The sequence below is a fragment of the Wyeomyia smithii genome, chromosome 3 (genome assembly GCF_029784165.1).
Source record: "Wyeomyia smithii strain HCP4-BCI-WySm-NY-G18 chromosome 3, ASM2978416v1, whole genome shotgun sequence".
Taxonomy (NCBI): Eukaryota; Metazoa; Arthropoda; class Insecta; order Diptera; family Culicidae; genus Wyeomyia; species Wyeomyia smithii.
The window spans coordinates 258,054,665-258,073,277 of NC_073696.1; the positions used below are offsets into that span (position 1 = coordinate 258,054,665).

Here is an 18,613-nt window from a genome sequence, read left to right on the forward strand (position 1 = left end):
CTTGGACCAAACTACACTTAGGCTCATTCACTTAGTTCTGTGCGACGGTGCCGACTGCTGAAGCACGAACCAAAAAAAAGACACGAAAGCTCGAGCGAGACTCGAAACGGTGCGGTGCGGAGGTAGCAAAAAGCAAAACTTTGACGCTACAAACTAAATTAGGCGACGAGCAGAAGACTAAAAAGCAACAACAATAAAAAACGATTCCCAGAGACTGCCATATACTAATGCTGACTCTGGGATGGGATGGGAGGTGGGGAAGAATAAAACTATGCGAAAAAAGGTAGAAAGGGAACTAAGTGCTAAAATAGATGTTTGCAAAACTTTATAACGATTTTGGCTTATGCTAAGGCGAAAAGAAGAGAAGTCCCGGTAAGTTTTCCAATACAATTTGTTCGAGATTCGTTTCCTGAATTGTTGGTGCCAGAGCGAGCAGTTATAAAAACCATTTTATTTCTGAAATTTAATTTGTCTGTAGTACTACTGCAGTGAGAATCGGAAAAGTTCCTGGCCCAATTGGACATGTTCGTCGCGCAGATATTTTCGCTCTCGGCTAAAAATTGTGTGTGATTTGATTCAATTCCCCGAAACACTCACACGCCGTTTAATCAGTTAGAGGATAGCGAAAATACCAACCGAGGACAACACTAAGTTTTACTCTGTGCCCCCTCTTTGTGCGAAAGTTTTCGGCCTTTGACGTTTTCTCCCTTTCCCCGATCGCTGCGCTGGACCACGAGACAAAAAGCCACTTTCGGCAAGTTTACCTGTAAACTTTCAAATTTCTTTTCCGCTGGTAGGTAAAATGAATGAACGAAAAAATACATTTAGGGAAGTTTTTGCTTGAGATTTTAATACTTTAGAACTCTGTTTGGTGTCATGTTTCGTTAGCCATCCGAGGAATGGAAAACGGTTAGGGAAGGAGGACAAGAGCACGATAATTGCACTTCGGGTCCACAGCAGCAACGTTCAACGCTTGCTCCGGGATGCCACAAGTTTGCGGTGAACTCTGCCAGCTTGGACCGGCAGAGTGAAGCAAAGTTTGAATCCTTATTTTAGTTTCACTTGGTGTGCGAATGGATGCGTTTATGACTTGTTTTTTTTTGTTCTGTAGAATGACAAAATCGTCCTCACACACCTTTAGAGATTAAGTTAATTTCTGTGGTGAAGTTTCTAATTAGACCTTCGCTAGTAAGGTGCGAACTAGAACCGAATTATTTAAAATGATTTCGCTTCTCTGTGGAGACGTGCAAAAGCGTACGGAAGAGATTATTTCAATAATTTAATGATTGGGTTAAATCGTGTGCTGTTTCCGCATTCAATTTGCAAATGCCAAGTTTATGCAACAAAAGTAAATTTATAAATGGTAATCTAAATTAAATTATACTTTTGGTTGAATGTAACATTCCATAAAGATTCAAACTACGAAAAAAAATTACGAAAAAAATAAGGAAGAAACCGAGCAAGACAACAAAAATAAGAGTACTCGAAAAGAATCAAAACTAGTAGACTAGTACCCTTTCCGCTCTTCGGCCCGCTGGACACAAACTGGGAAGCCTGCGTTCGGCCGTAGAACGGCTGAATCGGCTGAAGACTCGAAGCGATCTTGCGCGGTCCGATCGCATCGATGATGTCGGTATCGGGGAAGAATATCTTGGTGTTGGCCCGGGACGGTTTCCCATTAGTGCTTCCACCGCCTCCCGTTCCCGTTCCGGTCGGAAGATAGGAAGACGCTTTCGGCTGCTGCTGGGTAGACGACGCTTTCGGTCGCTCAAGATCGTCCCGGATCGAGGAGTACGGTTTCAGCTCCGGGTAGAATTGTTGGATTTTTTCGTACTGCTGGAATAGTTTCGGGATTCGGGCGTTGGTCGTGGAAAGACGCTCGTTTTGCGAAGGATTCGAGGTGGTTAAAGTGGAAATTTCGCCGCTGTAGGTTGCGTTGTTCGAGTGCACAGCCGTTGATGGAAGAGCCGTGGTGGATGTTGTGGCGAATGGTTTACGTGAGAAGACTTTAGTTGGAGTTTGCGGGTTGTTATCCTTGACTTGTTTGGGTGCTTTGATGGCGATTTGCTTTTCGTAGATGTTCGAAGTGGCCGCATGGTACTTATCACTTTTACCGTAGTTGATCGTTTGCATGGCCGGTTTGGGCTTCGGTGTTTGGTTTTTCCGATTCCCTGTGTTGTATTCGTACTTTTTTCCACTGCCGTACGAGTTGAGGAAAACATTCAGAGTGGTTTGACTTATGGGGCGCGCCGTCGTTGTTTTGGAATTTTTGTTTGGTTTATTTTTGTTTTTGTTATTCTTTCGCGAGGGTGTTGCTGGTGGCGCCTGGTAGACAGGTGTCATTCCGAACTGCGAAGTTGGCGTGAATGTGGCATACTGCATCTGCTGTTTCCGGTTTGGCTTGCCGATGGCTGCGTAGAAATTTTTCGAACCACCCACCGAATACGGATTGAAACCGGAAGCTGGTATGATTGGCGGCAGAGCCGGCTGCGGGGTGGAAAATATACGCGGTGCATTCGGTGGATCGTTCGGATCTGGTGGACCGGTGGTTCCGTACAGAATGAGCGACCAGCCCCGAATCAACGAGTAGCCTTTTTTCCCAACATTATTTTCCACGATAAATTTATTTGTGAAGTTATCCAATCCATTAGATGGAAAGCATGCACGAATGAGATTAGTAGATAGGATAAAGTGGAGGTTAATTACATGATACTGCGATTGACGCTAATTGGCCTAGTATCCCACAGCTATTGGCAACTGGTGCAGGTTTAATGGTGAGTGTTGGCGGACAGATATGAGCTCCAGATACTCTGTGAATAGATAGCTTACCGAAATGGAAATCAGTTTTCATTTCGATAAGTGGTACGAAGGCTTCCGATAATTGATTGCGGCTGCTGTGATATATGTTGACAGGTCAATCGAAGTGGAATGCGGTGCTATTCCGGATGATTCAATAATATTGCTTTTCGAAATGCTTATGTTCGATATATTGCTCACGGGAAGCGACACTTCAAAGACGATCGATAGAATGGTTTGAAGTGGTTGCAATCAATTTCAATAACCATGCGCCTCCATAGGTCAAGTGCTGAGTGTAAACGCATGGTGTTTCAATGAAATAAGTGCCAAATCACACAATAAAGCTCTCGCTGTTTACAACATCAGCAACACCACACTCACCATAAACCCACTAGAACAGTTACACTTTTACAAGACTGAGGTTCTGAGGTCGGTTATCTCACCTAATAAGCGGCCTTCGTTGTGAATTTCCAGCTGCCAGGTCCCGTGCGGTGCTTCTCCCCACGTGTGCACCGACATGAAAGGCCACTGATTGAAGCCTGAACGGGATAAATCGTGGGATCTGTTCGTAAACGCGAAAGGTAGAGAGAAAAAAAACGACCGTCAGTTTGATGCCGTGCGACGACGAAAGAAGAATGCATATCACCTTGGCGTCAAAAGCGTGACCCGAGTGCCGGATGGCGATGTCAGAAAGATTTGAATATCGCCCCGTCGCTGAGAAGTGAGCGTAATTTTCGCCTGCACATGTTCCAGATAGTTGACCCCCATGCAATGTTCCACGGTCAGCTGCAGTGTAACTTTCGTCCGAGGTGGAATTTGTCTGGGTTGGCAAAAATAGAAAAAATATAGCATACGACAAATTTAGGGACCATTAGGCGGTAAAAAATCTAATTTCATCCTTACTTGTCCAGATGGGGAGCGTTGATTTCGCATACTTGCTGATCCGGTACGGTTTTCCAAGTACGTGCCAGCTTTACCATGGCGGCAGCATCCATCAGGCCATAACCGAAGGAGTGGGATACACGACGTCCGACACCGTTTTTTGACCATGTCGGATCCTTCAGATTACCGGGCTTAGCCGTGCGAACGACTGAAACGGAAATAGGGTTATAGAACAAGAAAAAAGGGTGAATTAGATTTTCATTTCGCTGATGGCGGCAGCATTTTGCAAGAGTCTGCTATTTCCGCAGGCAGACATTGCGATTCAAATTTTATCCGAAGCTCTCTCACCTATATGCTGCATATCACGCCACGTTAGGTTGCGATTCGCTTCCAGAACTAGAGCCGCGATGCCGGCCGCCAGTGGGGCCGAAGCGGATGTTCCCGTGTGCGAGGTTGTACATGAGTGATGTAAATCTGTTGTGATAACTTGTTTCTCGTTAGTATTCCCGCTGCTGTAAGTGGTGGCCAGAGTCGAGCTGCACATTTCCGAAAACCTACGGTAGAGCAAACCAAATTAACATTTACAAGTAATTTTCATCCAGTACATTCAGTTACCAAGGCACTAGACCCTCCTGGGACGCACTCGAAATCGACAGTGTCCAAATGGAGTTTGTGTAACCATCGCAGTTACAGTTGTCGTGCTCGCGGCCACCGTTTCCGGAGGCCCAGATAAAAATCGAACCCTTTCCGCCTCGTCCCTTCCGGACGCCCTCGATGAACGCTCTCGTGGCCATATCTCCCGGACCGTCCACCGTCTTCCCGTCATCGTCCGGTCCCCAGGAGGCACTGTAGATATCGATATGCTGCGAGTTTAGACCGAGCGATTTGGCTTCCACCACGTCGGTCACGTCACCGTCCAGCATTCGAACGCCTCCGACACGGGCTCCGTACGCAATGCCGACTGCGCACTTGGAATTGTTAGCCGTGGCGGCAACTTCACCAGCACAGCGCGTTCCATGCCGGTTCGAATCCGTCAGGTCGTAGTGTGGCATGGGGTCTCCATCGTTGCCGTTAACGTCGAACGATGCTTTCGAGTCCTGGAAATGAAAAAAAAAATCATTCAGCAATCGTTAGATTGAAAATTAAATTCGTCTATGCTCTTATTGCCTACAGTTCTCAACATCAAAAACATACTCAAAACAAACACAACCTTTTCCCACCCTCTAGGAAACCCAGAAGTGTAAGATTTGTTTGATCGGAAAACACGAATCGGATCGTATATCTAACTCTCTAACGATGATGCAAAAGTCGAACAAATGAGTTTCCATCAATCTGATAAAAGATAATGATTCATATAAATTCCTCCTTCATAGGTATACAACAAACAGGAGCCTCAACGGATGAAAACTTCAGACGTGACCTGAAATTTACCCTTAAAAAAAAAAATTGGGCCCTGTGAACAACGGAACTATTTGTTGTTGTTCAATTCACGATAAAACCGGTCGGTCGTCGTCGTCGTCCTTCTGTCAGGGATGGAAATTGGAGGCGGATTGTTGTTTTTCAATTCAATCCCGGTGCCGCCAGTTTGTAGTTTTATATTGTTCGGACGTGTGTGGAATACAACAATCCGGGAGCTGGGCTGGTTTGTTAGCATTCGTGGTGGATTTAGTTTAGAGCTCAATCAAAGCCCAGTTAGCCCTACCGTCGTCGCTGTCGTGCGTTTCGTTTGTTGTAGAAACATCGTTCCAAGCTGTTGACTTTTGTCGGGAGTGTTTGTGTTTGTCTTTTTTCTCTATTGAACATCGTTGTCGGTTGGATTGAGCCTAGGTCGATGCACAGTGGGTGGCGTACTGGCATTAAAAGTTGTACATAATGCACATTTTTTTAACTATTTGGGTAATTAGTTCTAGAGGTGATATAAAAAATGTGAGCGATTTCAATCTCTATCATCTATAATATTTTGAATGTATAATATTTAACCGTCGAACTTTTGTCAAAAAGGTCGACGAACAGAAAAAAAATAGGTAAGTAGAGCTAAAAAACTCAGTACCTATGTTGAGGATTAAAAATAAAAAAAAATAAAAGAAAATAAGTTTTCTTAGAGATCAACTTATACGTATCGTTAAAAACCACAGTTATCATACATAGCTAATTGTTTGAGTTTTTTCGACTGTGCTTCCGCTTCTTCGTTGACCCGCCAAACCAGTTTTCGTTTTTAGGTAGTTAGTTAAGTTAGTTAGCTTTAATTAAGTAACGAAGCAAGATTTTTTTTATCTTTTGGATTTATAATTACTTTTCAAACCTATGCTAAAAACAAATTTATCAGAAGTATGATAATGATTTTATTTTTGTAATGAGTGAGAATGATAAGTTTTACTGCCTAATCCATTGTATCGTTAAAATAATTAAATACTATTATAAAGATAAATATTAGATAATATTAGATAATAATTGAAAATTTTTCAATAATTCAAAAAATGAAAACCAAAAATTTTAAATAAGCTCTTCGACCGAAGACAAACATTTTGCAAGGTTGAAATCGTAATATTCTCAATCCTATTCAAAGTTTTTGATTTTTTTATCTAAAAATACGCCATTTTTATTTGTTTGTCGTTCTGTCTGGGGCAAACATGAAAAATATTTATTGGCGTCATTTTAAAGGGCACGTTTGACCTTTTTGTCGAAAAAAATGAGGGAAGTTTGAATTTGTTTTTAAGTGCATAGCACCATTTTCAATGCATCAAAGTGGTATTTTTCTGGAAGTACAGTTTATCAACAACAAAAAAATACGTTTGATTTTGAGATATACCAACTATTACGGGGGTAATGGCCGTTTCCCCGAAACGCTTTTTTTGCAGAGGCTCGCGGTGATCCTGATAGAGAATCAGCGGATCAACTGAAATCAAAAAACTCATATTATTTCATTAGTTTAGAAGTGTGCAGAGTCCTTGAACGATCGCTTTTATGAGTATTTTGTTTTCAGTGCAAACGGGAACGTTTTTCCCAAAAATGCACGTTTTGAGCGCGAAAAATTGCATTAAAACATTTTTTGCGGCAAAATGTAACTGTATGTTTCAAAAAGCGATCATTCATGGACCGGCGAATTTAATAACGAAAATTTAAAAAAAAAGATGAGGGAAATCGGTTCAGTAGTTTCCCGCAATTAGGATCACAGCAAAGTCATTTTTCGAAAAACACCATTCCGAGATAAACGCGTATAAAGTTTCAAGTTTACCTTATGCGGCCGTGGCGAGGCACGCTGCAAATCGCTCTAACTTGCTCCCTAATGCTCAGATCTTTATGAAAATTTGTGAAAATGTTCTCAAGATGCTGTATTTGAAGATTATGCAAAAAAAATTCGGTTTTTTTCGAAAACTACGATTTCAGCATTACAAAATGTTTGTTTCAAAAAGCTCTAGAAGTTATCCGCAGACAGTTTTGATGTGAAATAGATAAGTTAGAACAACAATGGGTTTTTTAATTTCAAATTAGCTCTAAATCAATAATTGTAGAGAGGAGAAAAAAACCTTATTTCACAATGTTGTTCAAAGTAACAACACTATATAAAATCTTCATTATAAAAAATCTTTATTTCTATCTACAAATTCAAATTCAAAACACGACTGCAGCGTGAAATTCTCATAGGTGAATACGGCATTTTTCAGTCTTATCGGTAGATCTAAACGCTACTATGTTTTCTGTCCGACGTTCCAGCCTTTGGACCTGACTTCCCTCAGGAGATATATGTACAGTTGTACCGTTTTACGTTCAGCGTACAAAGCATTACGATCGGTTGTCACAGCTATCAATAGTTGCTTCTTCCAGATACCACATCATTGAGCGTTTGTTTTCTCGGGCTTTTTATTACCCCTCTGATGACATCAAGATAGACTCTACACAGTACCAAAAAATGAAATTCACAACTAATACAAAAGAAAGCACACAACGGTTTCTAGCACATAAAGTGAAAAACATATACAATTTCACACCGTTAATAATGCACAGTACAAAATCGTATAAAACCATGTAAATTTGTACGTTTAGTTATGTAAACTTAAAACTTTGAATATAAATTTGCATGCAAATTCACCTTATATTCATTTACATAGCATGTGAATATAATGCGACACAGAATATTACATGGTTTCCAATGCTCCATTTATGTGCATTAAAACAGATGTAAATGTTTTTTATTGTGTAGTTTAAATAAATTTTAATAAACTAGACTTCCTCTTTGAGTCATCAGAGGTGTGATAGAAAACCCGAGAAAACGAGTTAAATCCCCCGGCGCATCGTGCATTTTGATGTGGTATCATGAAGGAAAACCTGTTGATAGATTTGTACGCTGAACGAAAAACGGTACAACTTAAAGCCCACTGAGGAAGACCAACTCCAAAGGCCGAAACGTCGGACATAAAACAGTAGCGTCTTGATCCACCTTCAAAACTGAAAAAACCGTTTTTCCCTAAGTCTATCTATAAGCATAAGAAGGTTAGATATATGATTTTAGCGAAAATTTGGTCACTCAATTTTATGATGACATGAAAATAAGCGCCTCGTCATATGTAACAACTTAGTAGAAGATATTTTTTCTCTAGAATGTCACTATTGAGCTCTAGATCACAATATCACCGTAAAATTGTTAACTGGACCACTGCACTGTGAAATGGTGTGTGTATTTTGGTAGGCACAACTTTTACAAAATTGTATCTCCAAAAATAACAAGTTATTTTAAAATGGTGTCTTGAAAAGAGTTGGAGAGTTTTAAGATGGGCTAAATGAATGCATATATTAAATGATAAATTTTAAGAAACCATAAATTAGTTTAAAAAAGCTAAAAAACCGAAGAACGCTCCGGGATATAACTCCAAGAGATTTTTGATTATATAAAAAAGTGCCGTAAAGAGTCAAAATAGATTGTATTCATCGAAAATTCAAAAGGTCACAAAAATAATTTGCATCATCTTGAAATAACGAAAATCGAAAAACTCAAACAATGCGGTATAAGATATTTTATTTCGAGCTTCACCAGTACAATTTTCAATAGTTTTTTCAATCTATAGTTCCAGAAATAAAATTGTTTGATTACACAGTGCAACAAAAATTGACATTTTTTTCTGCCTTGGCTTCTACATATTTTTTTTTTGTGTATTTTTATGCAAAACTAAATTTCCCCAAGTTTGAACATATTTCAACTTAAGGGGCAGCAATGGCGCCATTTTGAATTTTTGAGAAACTGGAAATTTTTTATGTTTTTTCGACGCCATTTTGTTTTGAGGTCAAATACCAAAATTCTAAGAGTTTGTCCACATATTAGCATCTTTTTACCCATCTTTTGAAAATAACAGATCTTAAATCGGACAAAAACTGAGCTCAAAACGGTGACTCTACGAAACCGGGTTTGGCATAGTTCACAAGTCGGTTCATGAAGATGAAGTTAGGACTGAAGTGGTGTCTCTTGAAACTGAAGAAGAAAACATCTTGAAACTGAGGAAGAAAACACCAAAAAATTTTGCAGATCTTCTAGAAAGATCTCGAAGCCGCCATAAGGAGAGATTTTCGCAACAGAAGCCAAGGATACTGAATTTCCAACGAATTTTTTATGCAACTTCATCCAGGCTGAATGACAATCGACAGATGGGCATCAATGAATAGGATGTGGATCGATTTTAAATGGTGAGAGCGTTCTTTTTTAGCTTAGCATTTCGCTATGATTGTGTTTAATATTGGTGCAGTACGACAGTTGAATTTCTGCATCCTCTTGTCAATAAATATAACATGCTTTTAAATACGGGTCAATTTGTTTGATACAAATGTATCAAACGAATTGAAAGTCTGAAAATAATAATAAAATTTGCAAGATTCTAATATTATTTTGAGGCGGGGCTTACCGATTGGAAAATTACTCTGGAATGTACTGCAAGTACTCAGTCATTCTGTAAAGGGTCTTTGGAAGGTCGGTAGAGCTAACACCATCTAGATCCCGAAACAAAGATAGCTGCAGAAATGAAAGATAATTGCAACTGTCTTTTTTTCACTACATCCACTACAAGGTTCCACACACACACACACACACACACACACACACACACACACACACACACACAAACTTCATCAAAAAATCATACATAGAAGCCAAGGCAAAAAAATTGTTGCACTGTGTTATACTGGTTAACACAGGTGTGGCCCTAAAGCTCAAACTGACATAAATGAAAGATTAAGGCCTTTTAACCATTCTTGTGAACTTGACGTAAGTTCACGCGTTTTGACAATTCTAAGGCAACTGATTTGAGCTCTAGGGTAGAGTTTGTCTTGTTTCTATCGACCAGTGTTATTTAACCTGCAAAAATAAAAAGTACAGCATGAGTGTAATGCCACCCAACATAGGAAAACTTAAAATGTAATTGTTTTATCTGGTTGAAGCTTCACACAGGTGTACTTTTTTCTTGAAAATTTATTTGAAATAACATTTGAAAAAGTTTGAAATCTTTAAACCTTTTCCCTATAAATCAATGTATCTAAATAATGAAAAGAGACCGAAAAAGGTTGTTCGATAACTTCTAGAAAATAATCTGAGCTTTCATAAAAAATATTTAAAAAAATTAATTCTAGACGCTATATAACATAAACAAAAAATGTTTTTGAACATATCGGTTATCTCAGATTTTTTCAAATTAAGTATTTAAGATAAAATTTCATTGCCTGAAACTCTCTAAGAACAAACCACAGTTGGCACTCTTGAAGAAAAACGTTTTTTCGTGTACTACAACAGCAAATAAAACTATTGAAAAAACAACACCCATTTTAAAATAATTCATATCTCGCTGGTTCATTGACGGATTTCCGATTTCAAAATCCGAAACATTTCCTGTTTATACTACTACTAAGAAACTAGGATAATTTCCTGTAAAATAAAACCGGTTTAGTCAAAACTTATTCATGTTTCGTGAAGTTCTGGCCATTTAAAAATTGTTGAAATTTTGCCTGTCTCAACCATTTTGTCTACACCCTGTATGTCATAGAATAGAGTTTAATAAAAGTTCATTCCACGTTTTTCCATCGTCAAGTAAAGACGTACTTTCATTCAGTAGAATATTCGATCTACAGCCACGATTCTCAAGCACAATAGGTTATGGGCCTAGATAAAGTTAAAGATGAAAAATCCAGAATTACAAAACAGACGTGTGAAACTATCCAGAATTACAAAACAGACGTGTGAAACTATAAAGCATGGAAACATGACGTTGAATTTCTGTTGATATGCGAAGGTCTTTGGAAATACAGCATTTCTGGAAACAAGCCGGATAAAGCTGCGAATCGAGCGAATGCGGCGGATCCATTTCCAAAGCAATCTCCAAAGAAAACAGCGGCTGTAATGGATCTGGTACACAGTGACCTGTTTGGACCAATAAGAACAATAACTCCGGGTGGTCGTCGGTATTGCCTGACGCTAATGTATAACCACTGCCTGTATACAGTGCTGTACCTTTTGCGAGAAAAGCCAGAAACATTCGAACGAATCTAAGACAATGAAAACAGTCAGATAGGTATGCATAACCCCTAGTGGAGAGAAGCAGGGGTGTCCAAACACCTTACGAGATATGAAATGGAGTCAAGCCACATGTCTCGAGCCTGCAAGTGTTCGGAACACCAGCATACGTTTTTGGTTCTGAGATCAGGCGATTGAAGCTGAAATCCAAAGCCGAAAAGGTATTTTTGGATGACTTGAGGATGCCAGTGGAAAGGAATCGGATGCAGAAGCTGAGAAGGAGCTTGAACAAACTGTAGATGTACGTCAATAATCGACCAGAACCCACCTCAATATTACTGTGTTCAGATGGTAGGCTAGCACTTCACGAAAATGATGAGCCTCGTACCTATGAAGAATCCCAGAGAAGGCGCTTTGACGAAAACGTGTCTAACCGCTAACACGATATCAAGTCAACTATTCAATTTCGTTTATCGCCAGGACCGGTCGTGTATGAACAGCAACAAAAGCTCTGAAGGTAGTGTTTCACTCGTTGTTCGTTCGAGCTACGAATTACGTTTGCCTCTCCTCCCGCAGGCGCCGCAGTTTACCACGTACGGGTTGCGATGGCTACTACTGATGCAGTGCTCCATGTATGTGTAGTTTACATCCTTCCTGTTCGAGTAATCGACGACGCTTTGATTAAGGATCATCTTGACTCTGTTTGTTGGGTTATATCGCAAATGGGACCCAGAGATACCATTGTCGTGTTTGAAAATTTCAATTTGAACGGGATCTTTTGGCAGAGCAATTCCACCGGCTCCTTATTCTCGATAACCTCTCGTTCTTCGATCAGCCACACGCCACGTAAGCTATTTGATACCTATTGCACCGCTGTGCTGGCCTGAAACAGATGAGTGGAGTTGAAAACGAGCGCTTTCGCATATTCGATCTGTGCTTCGTGAGCGACGATCTTTGTGAGGTCTGCACGGTTTTACAAGCTCCGGATTGCCCTCTACGATGACTGGTTTACTGGAAGCCTAATTGACTGTGGATATTGCCAACCCATTCAGATCACAATTTCAACCAACGTGCACCTAGATCCGCAAGACGTGAACTCCGCTACCAAAAATGTTCCCCGACTGATCTGATTTACATATCGTTATCACCGATGATATGGTCAAGGCAGCAGGAATGGATTTGAAGTGTTTCACCGGATGCGGTCCTGATGGGATTTCTTTGCTGGCCTTGAAACGCTGTATGCGTACACTTGCAATACACTTGCTAACCACAGTATTCGATCACTTCCTGTTTACAGGGGTGTCCTCTACTTGCTGGGAAGACTCGTATGTGTTCCCCGTTTTTCAAAAAAGGCTGTAACTGTTTGAGCTGATAGTGCTTCGCATGCTGGTTCAGAGATATGCACAATATATATTACCGGATCAGCACGGTTTCATTTCTAACCGTTCGACAACGACTAACTCGCTCTGTTGCACATCGTTCGTAATTCATCAATTAGAAAATGGTCAACAAGTCGATGCTAATTACACCGATTTATCTGCGGTGTTTGGTATTATGAATCATACTATAGCCAAACTTGACAAACTTGGCATCCTTGTCTGGCTTGAATCGTATCTAATTGGCAGAAATACGACCTTCAAAATCGGTGACCACATTTTCTCGCCCATTTCCGTTTGGTTCGGTGTCTCTCAGGGAAGTCATCTTAGACTATTTTTATTCTTGCTGTACATGAACGGTGTCAACCTTATTTTAGTGTGCTCTAAACTATCTTATGCTGATGACTTGAAGTTATATTGCACGATAAAACAATTATAGGACGCATTGTTTTTGCAACAGCAATCGGAAGCCTTCGCTGACTGGTGTCAACTCAACCGGATGTCGTTGAATGTATCCAAATGCTCGGTCATTTCCTTTAATCGCAGACGCTCCAACCGCCACTTCAACTACGCTTCGGCTGGCATACACATTAAGCCCTGAGGATCCTGCGTCGTTATTGGAATATGCGGTTGTGGTCTGGGCACCCTATAATTGATTATAAGAAATACATTGAGGCTGTTCAACGTAGATTCGTCCGCTTCGTCCGCCATCTCAGGTGGGCAAATCTATGCCACCTTCACCGCTTCGGAAGTCAACACTTGCTGTTCAGGCTAGAACTCTTGAGGGATACACACGCATCTTAGCTAAAGCGCGCTTTACAAGGGACATTCTTCAGGGCAATACTGACTGCTTTTCGCTTATTGGCTCGTCCAACATCAACATATGCCGCCGCAACTTCCAATCGCACTCGTTCCTCTTGGGTAAGGACTGATTATGGCCGTCACCGACCAATGCGTAATATGTCTGTTTAATAGTTGTCACCATGTTTCAAATTTCAATGTGTCTCGCGATACGAACAAAGCGTGTTTTTCAACTTTTTTAGCTGCTAAAAAGTAGTGAAAATATAACACAGCTCAATGCTTTATTTTATATTTATTTTAGAACTTCTTTTAAGTGCATGACAAGACGTGGAAGACCTTTCGGAACATGATTTTCTCCGTTCTTTTACAGGTCAAGAGGAAAAGCAAAGTTGTGCATATTGCATCAGTGACTAGCAAAATTTTCAATAAGCCCACCAGTTTGCTTTTTTTTACCCCAAATATTATTTTATCATGTCCAGACTTACCGTTGAAAGAATTCAAAATAATAATTCTCTGTATTTTCCTTAGGTAATCTCAAAAAAATCAAGGTAAGATAGATCATATTTTTCATGCCACTGATGAGGAGAAGATTAATGTTTTATGTTGTACTTTACATCCTACACAACTCCGAAAGTTATAATTGATTAAATTAATACCTAGTCATTTGTCTCAACTACAATTAAAGTAACGTTGGAAAATATTCAAAAATTGTGTTCTAAACATTTTCCAACCTCGTTGTGTACATTGACAAGCAATGCTGGTCACTGCCCGTAAATTAACTTGGATTTTTAAATGCTTAAATGTTTTGGTTACTTGTTATTGTAAGTTATTTTAAACATCATTAATTGCTTGTTTGGAATATTTTCTAGCACAGATAAATTCATTTCTCTGAAACAAAGAGACTAATTTAAGCTATTCATTACATCGAATCGTGCCTAATTTAGACCAATGTTTGAACTTTTATAACAATTGTAAGGAGTTGAGTTGTGCTACCCGACCCACACGGGCTACGGATGAAATGAGCTTGGATTCCAAGCACGCAAGTCGTTGGAAATAATTAATGAGAAGCAATGATGAGGAGCAAAGGCAGATAATTATACACTATAATTAAGATCAAAGCACCAATTTCAATCTTCCCTCCTGCTGCTCCGAGTGAAAGGGGGGGGGGTGGCTACAAAATTCCCTCTCGAAACAATGCCACTGGCGGAGAATTAAATTTTTCAAACCAGAAGCTGTGCTAAATCAAAATCAATTATTGCTATAAATCGTCGGTGTTGCTGCAAAATGCGCAACAAATTGCTCATCATGAAGCACGCGATGCAATCAACGCCGAAATGGGCTGCAGGCAGTTGTTAATATCGACAGGAGCTTGAAATTGTTTACCGCACCGCACTAAATAATGCAATCAAGCGACGGCGGTGACAAAAAGTGTGCGAGCGTTTGATGAAATTTTGTGATAATTATTCGATAACACACCGATCACTAGCGTAAATGTTGTTGCAAAACCAATTGGCAGATTAATTACTTTCTATGTTACTAATGCTAATTCGAACACACACAGAGATTACTCACATAGTTGTGCTCAAGATCGGGATGGTCTGATTCCAGACCGTCATCAAGAATGGTCACCACCACACCTTTCCCCGTCACGCCTTCCTTCCACGCAGGTATCACATTCATGTCCAACCCGTTGCCGCGGTTCTAGAGAAATAAATCGAAACGAACATTTCAATTAGTGTGAAGAGTCCTTCGCTCGGAAACATGGCTGCTAGCTTACCAAGTACCACATCTCGGGCCACTTAGGATCGTTGAGCTGTATCAGGTAGGGACTCTTCAGTGGCCGAAAGTCCCGCTTCTGACGTCGCTTGGCGCGCTGTTGTTTCGCCCATCGAACTCTATCGTCTCCGTCCAGCCGCTGCTGATGATGTGACGAGGGGCTCACCGATCGTTTCTTCACGTGCTGATGCTCGAAGTGGTAATATTCATCGACAATCTGAAAGGAGTTGAAATACAAAGAGAGACACAAGTTAGATCGTTGGTTAAATGCCACGGGTGGCGTCGAACGCCCATCGGATTTTCAGACTGGAAGCTATCACTGTTAGCAAACCGTTCCGCAAAATATCCATTGATAGCGGAAACACGAGCACATTTAACATTTCCACTCCATTAGTCCCAAGTGTTGGGCGGTTCCATTGACCACAAAATGTGCTTTCATTCAAGCTCGGAAAATGATGCTAGCAAATAAGCCCTGCCGGCACTTGCAATGCAGAAAAATATTGTGCCTGAGCTATACAAAACTGAAGGCTGGTTAGTTTCACCGTTTCAGTTTTCCACTGCTTCTAGATTCGGTCGAGCAGCAGCAGAAGCATCCAGGAACGTGGTATTAGCAGATAGCCGTAAGCTAAACACGGCAAAGCCGGTAACAACAAATCGTACCCCGGCAGCTTCGCGGTCCGTTGGTTCGTCCGGACTCGGAAGACAAAGTTAAACACGGAATGAGTTGGGAATGACAGGTTATTTACGGTGTGGTATGATTTTGGGGTAAACTTACGCTATATTTTTAGTGAAAATTTTCGCAAACAGCGAATGTGATCCGCAGGTTGAGAACAACCGAAGTAAGTGGCTTTGCGGAATAGGATGAGTTTCGTCGTTTGATTATTTGCTGGAAAACAAGGCTTTTGGATTTTTTATTATACCGCAAAATTAGTCGAGGGATGAGACCTTTAACTTTTTTTTTATCAACGGGCAAAGCCTAAAAGCTTTTTTTCAACTAAAACTATCAAGTATGTTCAAAACAAAACATCATAAATGTTAACAAGCGTGCAGAAAAATTTTTAAAGAAAAAAATTATTTTGGTGAGAGATAATGCAAAAATATCGTGTCAACACATTTAAGAAAAGAACTTCTTGGAAAAAGAAAACGCTCCGAAATGCTTCTTGAATGTTTGTATCACACTTGTGACGAGCATTGATAAAGTTTTTCATTTAGAATTATTGAAACAAGACGGTTCCATTTCTTTTCTGGAATAAATAACCCATGAAGTAATACTATATGAAAATCCGATGATGTCTAGACTCGCTAAGCGACGATTTCCATCCTTTCTTGTGCGAATTTCAAGACATATCACAGACGCATTTGTTGCTGCCCAAACTACAGCTCATTTCGTAGACAATTCCCTGTTGGGACTCTCCGTTTCGCACATACGGCTCTTATTGAGTGGTGGAAACGAGACGAGAGCTGTGTAAAGAGTATTTTACTGTTCATCTTGACACATAAACCAAAAAAAAAAAACTGTACAACGCTTCCGAAATTTATGCCGCAATGCACGACAGAGTAGGTACTGCAGAAGTAATATTGTTGTTGTGTTTTTTGTTTTTTCATTTCTTGGGAGGAAAGAGTTTCTGGTTGTTGAACTCAGGACAGGCAAGTTTCCAGACGGGAAGCAGTGCCAAGTATTTCGGGCCTCGCTGCAGGACTCCGTGGCGCAGAGGTTTTGTTTCGAATTTTATTTCCTCTATACAAATGCGAAAATCCCTGCTGTGAATCATCCGTTCGCAGCAGGACATTACTATGGCTTTGTAGACTAATTAATGGACAGTTAGAGAAAGCTTATGTAGTTTTAATTTGAAACGGCCAATAAAACTGTTTTGGGATGGTATGTTTTTGTCAAAGCTGGGTAATTGGCGGGTTATTAATTAGGCATGAATGACATTTTGTGTGAAATTACAGATGATATTTAAATGGGAAGGTATAAATAGGATGATAAGGGTCGAATCCGTACCTGCTGTCAGAGCAAACAATGTTGCGGGCATTTGAACAGTATCAACCGCATAATCATCGAGACGAAGCTTCAAGCATTGAGTTGTGAAGACAACGAATTAAGATACATTAAACCATTTAACCAACATTTTCATCATGAAAATGCCTCAATAAATTTTTCGTTATGTTTTATTTTGATTTTGAATAATTTCCAAAGCCAACTTTCATCGTTTGCTTGTTAAAACAAATAAATTAGGTGTTTACCAGTACAGCACATTCCGGAAGCGGCTGTGGTCTCGTGTGCCATCAATAATGTTGCGCTGCTTGATAATGCAAATATGGCACACACTCTATTGGCGAGCAACACAAACATACTGTTAATTAATGTTATTTGCAGCGCTACCGAAAAGAGGCCCACGGCAATTTGTTTGCATAAAAACCAACAATGTAGCAATAAATATTTGGTCGAAAATGATGTGGGTAATAGTTAAAGCTAATATGAGAGCTCAACACCGTTCGCGTTGAGAGTCAACATAAAATAGAAGGGAGAAACCTCACAATTAATTAAAAGTTGCATTGTACCATTTCCCAATGTTTAAATTGATTACAAAATGATGAAATCTCTTGAAACCCTTTTACTGTGTTACATTGGCTCATTCTGTAACTTTGTGTGCACTGCTCTAGTTGGATAGTTTTTCCTACAGTTATCATAAGTAACTTTCGAGTAAAACTCTTCCGGCGCAACAAATTCGCGATGCACGCTGCTCACTTGTGGATCATTAAAAAGTTGTATTCTACCTGACTTCTAAGCGATTCGCAGATGACAACACGAAACAGAGCATTATACTTTTAAATACAACCTCCAATTATCACTACCCTTCAATGCTCAGATCACATGTCGTTGCATTCACGTTTGAAAAAAAAAACAACTCAATCATACCTAACTCAACAGCCAGTTCAAACATACTTTGTTTGAAACAGCGATTCCAGGAAGCTAGAATAAACTTTATTGCTCGTTATCCATACCTAACGGGCATCGGTAAACAGTGGCAGCAGCAGCAGCAGAAGCATCATTCTTGCCTTCGACAAGTGGCAAACTTTCTCTATTATTTTCCACCGCTCAACATTGCTTGCCAACAGCCTTGTCAGGATTTTCCTTTCTATCCTGCACAAGCGAGCATGCCGAATGAGGCCGTATTTCGTAGTCAATGCACACACAAAATATTACGCAACATCACGAATCACCTCTATTGTCAACGAATTCGAGGTGAAATAGAAAAAAACGCACACACACAAACACAATGAAAAAAAGTTATGCATATTCTGAACTAGTGGAGCCCATCAACTTCAAAGCTCATATAAATGAAACATATTTTGCATCGTTTCCGGGAAGTTTTCGTTTTACAACATATTGTGATTCTAAAAAAAATAACTGTGAAATTTCAGCTTGATAGAACAATGAACGATTTATAGCCTAGTGCATTTGTTCTACAGCATTATTTTGTGTGAG

The 18,613-nt window shown here is 40.0% G+C and overlaps 1 protein-coding gene across 4 annotated transcripts in view; it reads right to left on the reverse strand.

The window, feature by feature from the left end:
• Nucleotides 1-18,613, reverse strand: part of LOC129727607 (furin-like protease 1) — a 460,593-nt gene that overhangs the window by 50,464 nt on the left and 391,516 nt on the right. For 3 of the 4 annotated variants that reach the window (XM_055685594.1, XM_055685596.1, XM_055685597.1), the window contains 8 exons: nucleotides 15,122-15,337; nucleotides 14,917-15,045; nucleotides 4,294-4,775; nucleotides 4,027-4,232; nucleotides 3,700-3,886; nucleotides 3,443-3,616; nucleotides 3,240-3,358; nucleotides 1,515-2,591 (listed from right to left, as the gene is read on the reverse strand). In XM_055685594.1, coding sequence (XP_055541569.1) covers nucleotides 1,515-2,591; nucleotides 3,240-3,358; nucleotides 3,443-3,616; nucleotides 3,700-3,886; nucleotides 4,027-4,232; nucleotides 4,294-4,775; nucleotides 14,917-15,045; nucleotides 15,122-15,337 — 2,590 coding nt within the window. The remainder of the gene's footprint in view (nucleotides 1-1,514; nucleotides 2,592-3,239; nucleotides 3,359-3,442; nucleotides 3,617-3,699; nucleotides 3,887-4,026; nucleotides 4,233-4,293; nucleotides 4,776-14,916; nucleotides 15,046-15,121; nucleotides 15,338-18,613) is intronic. The other variant, XM_055685598.1, reaches the window with a different exon arrangement.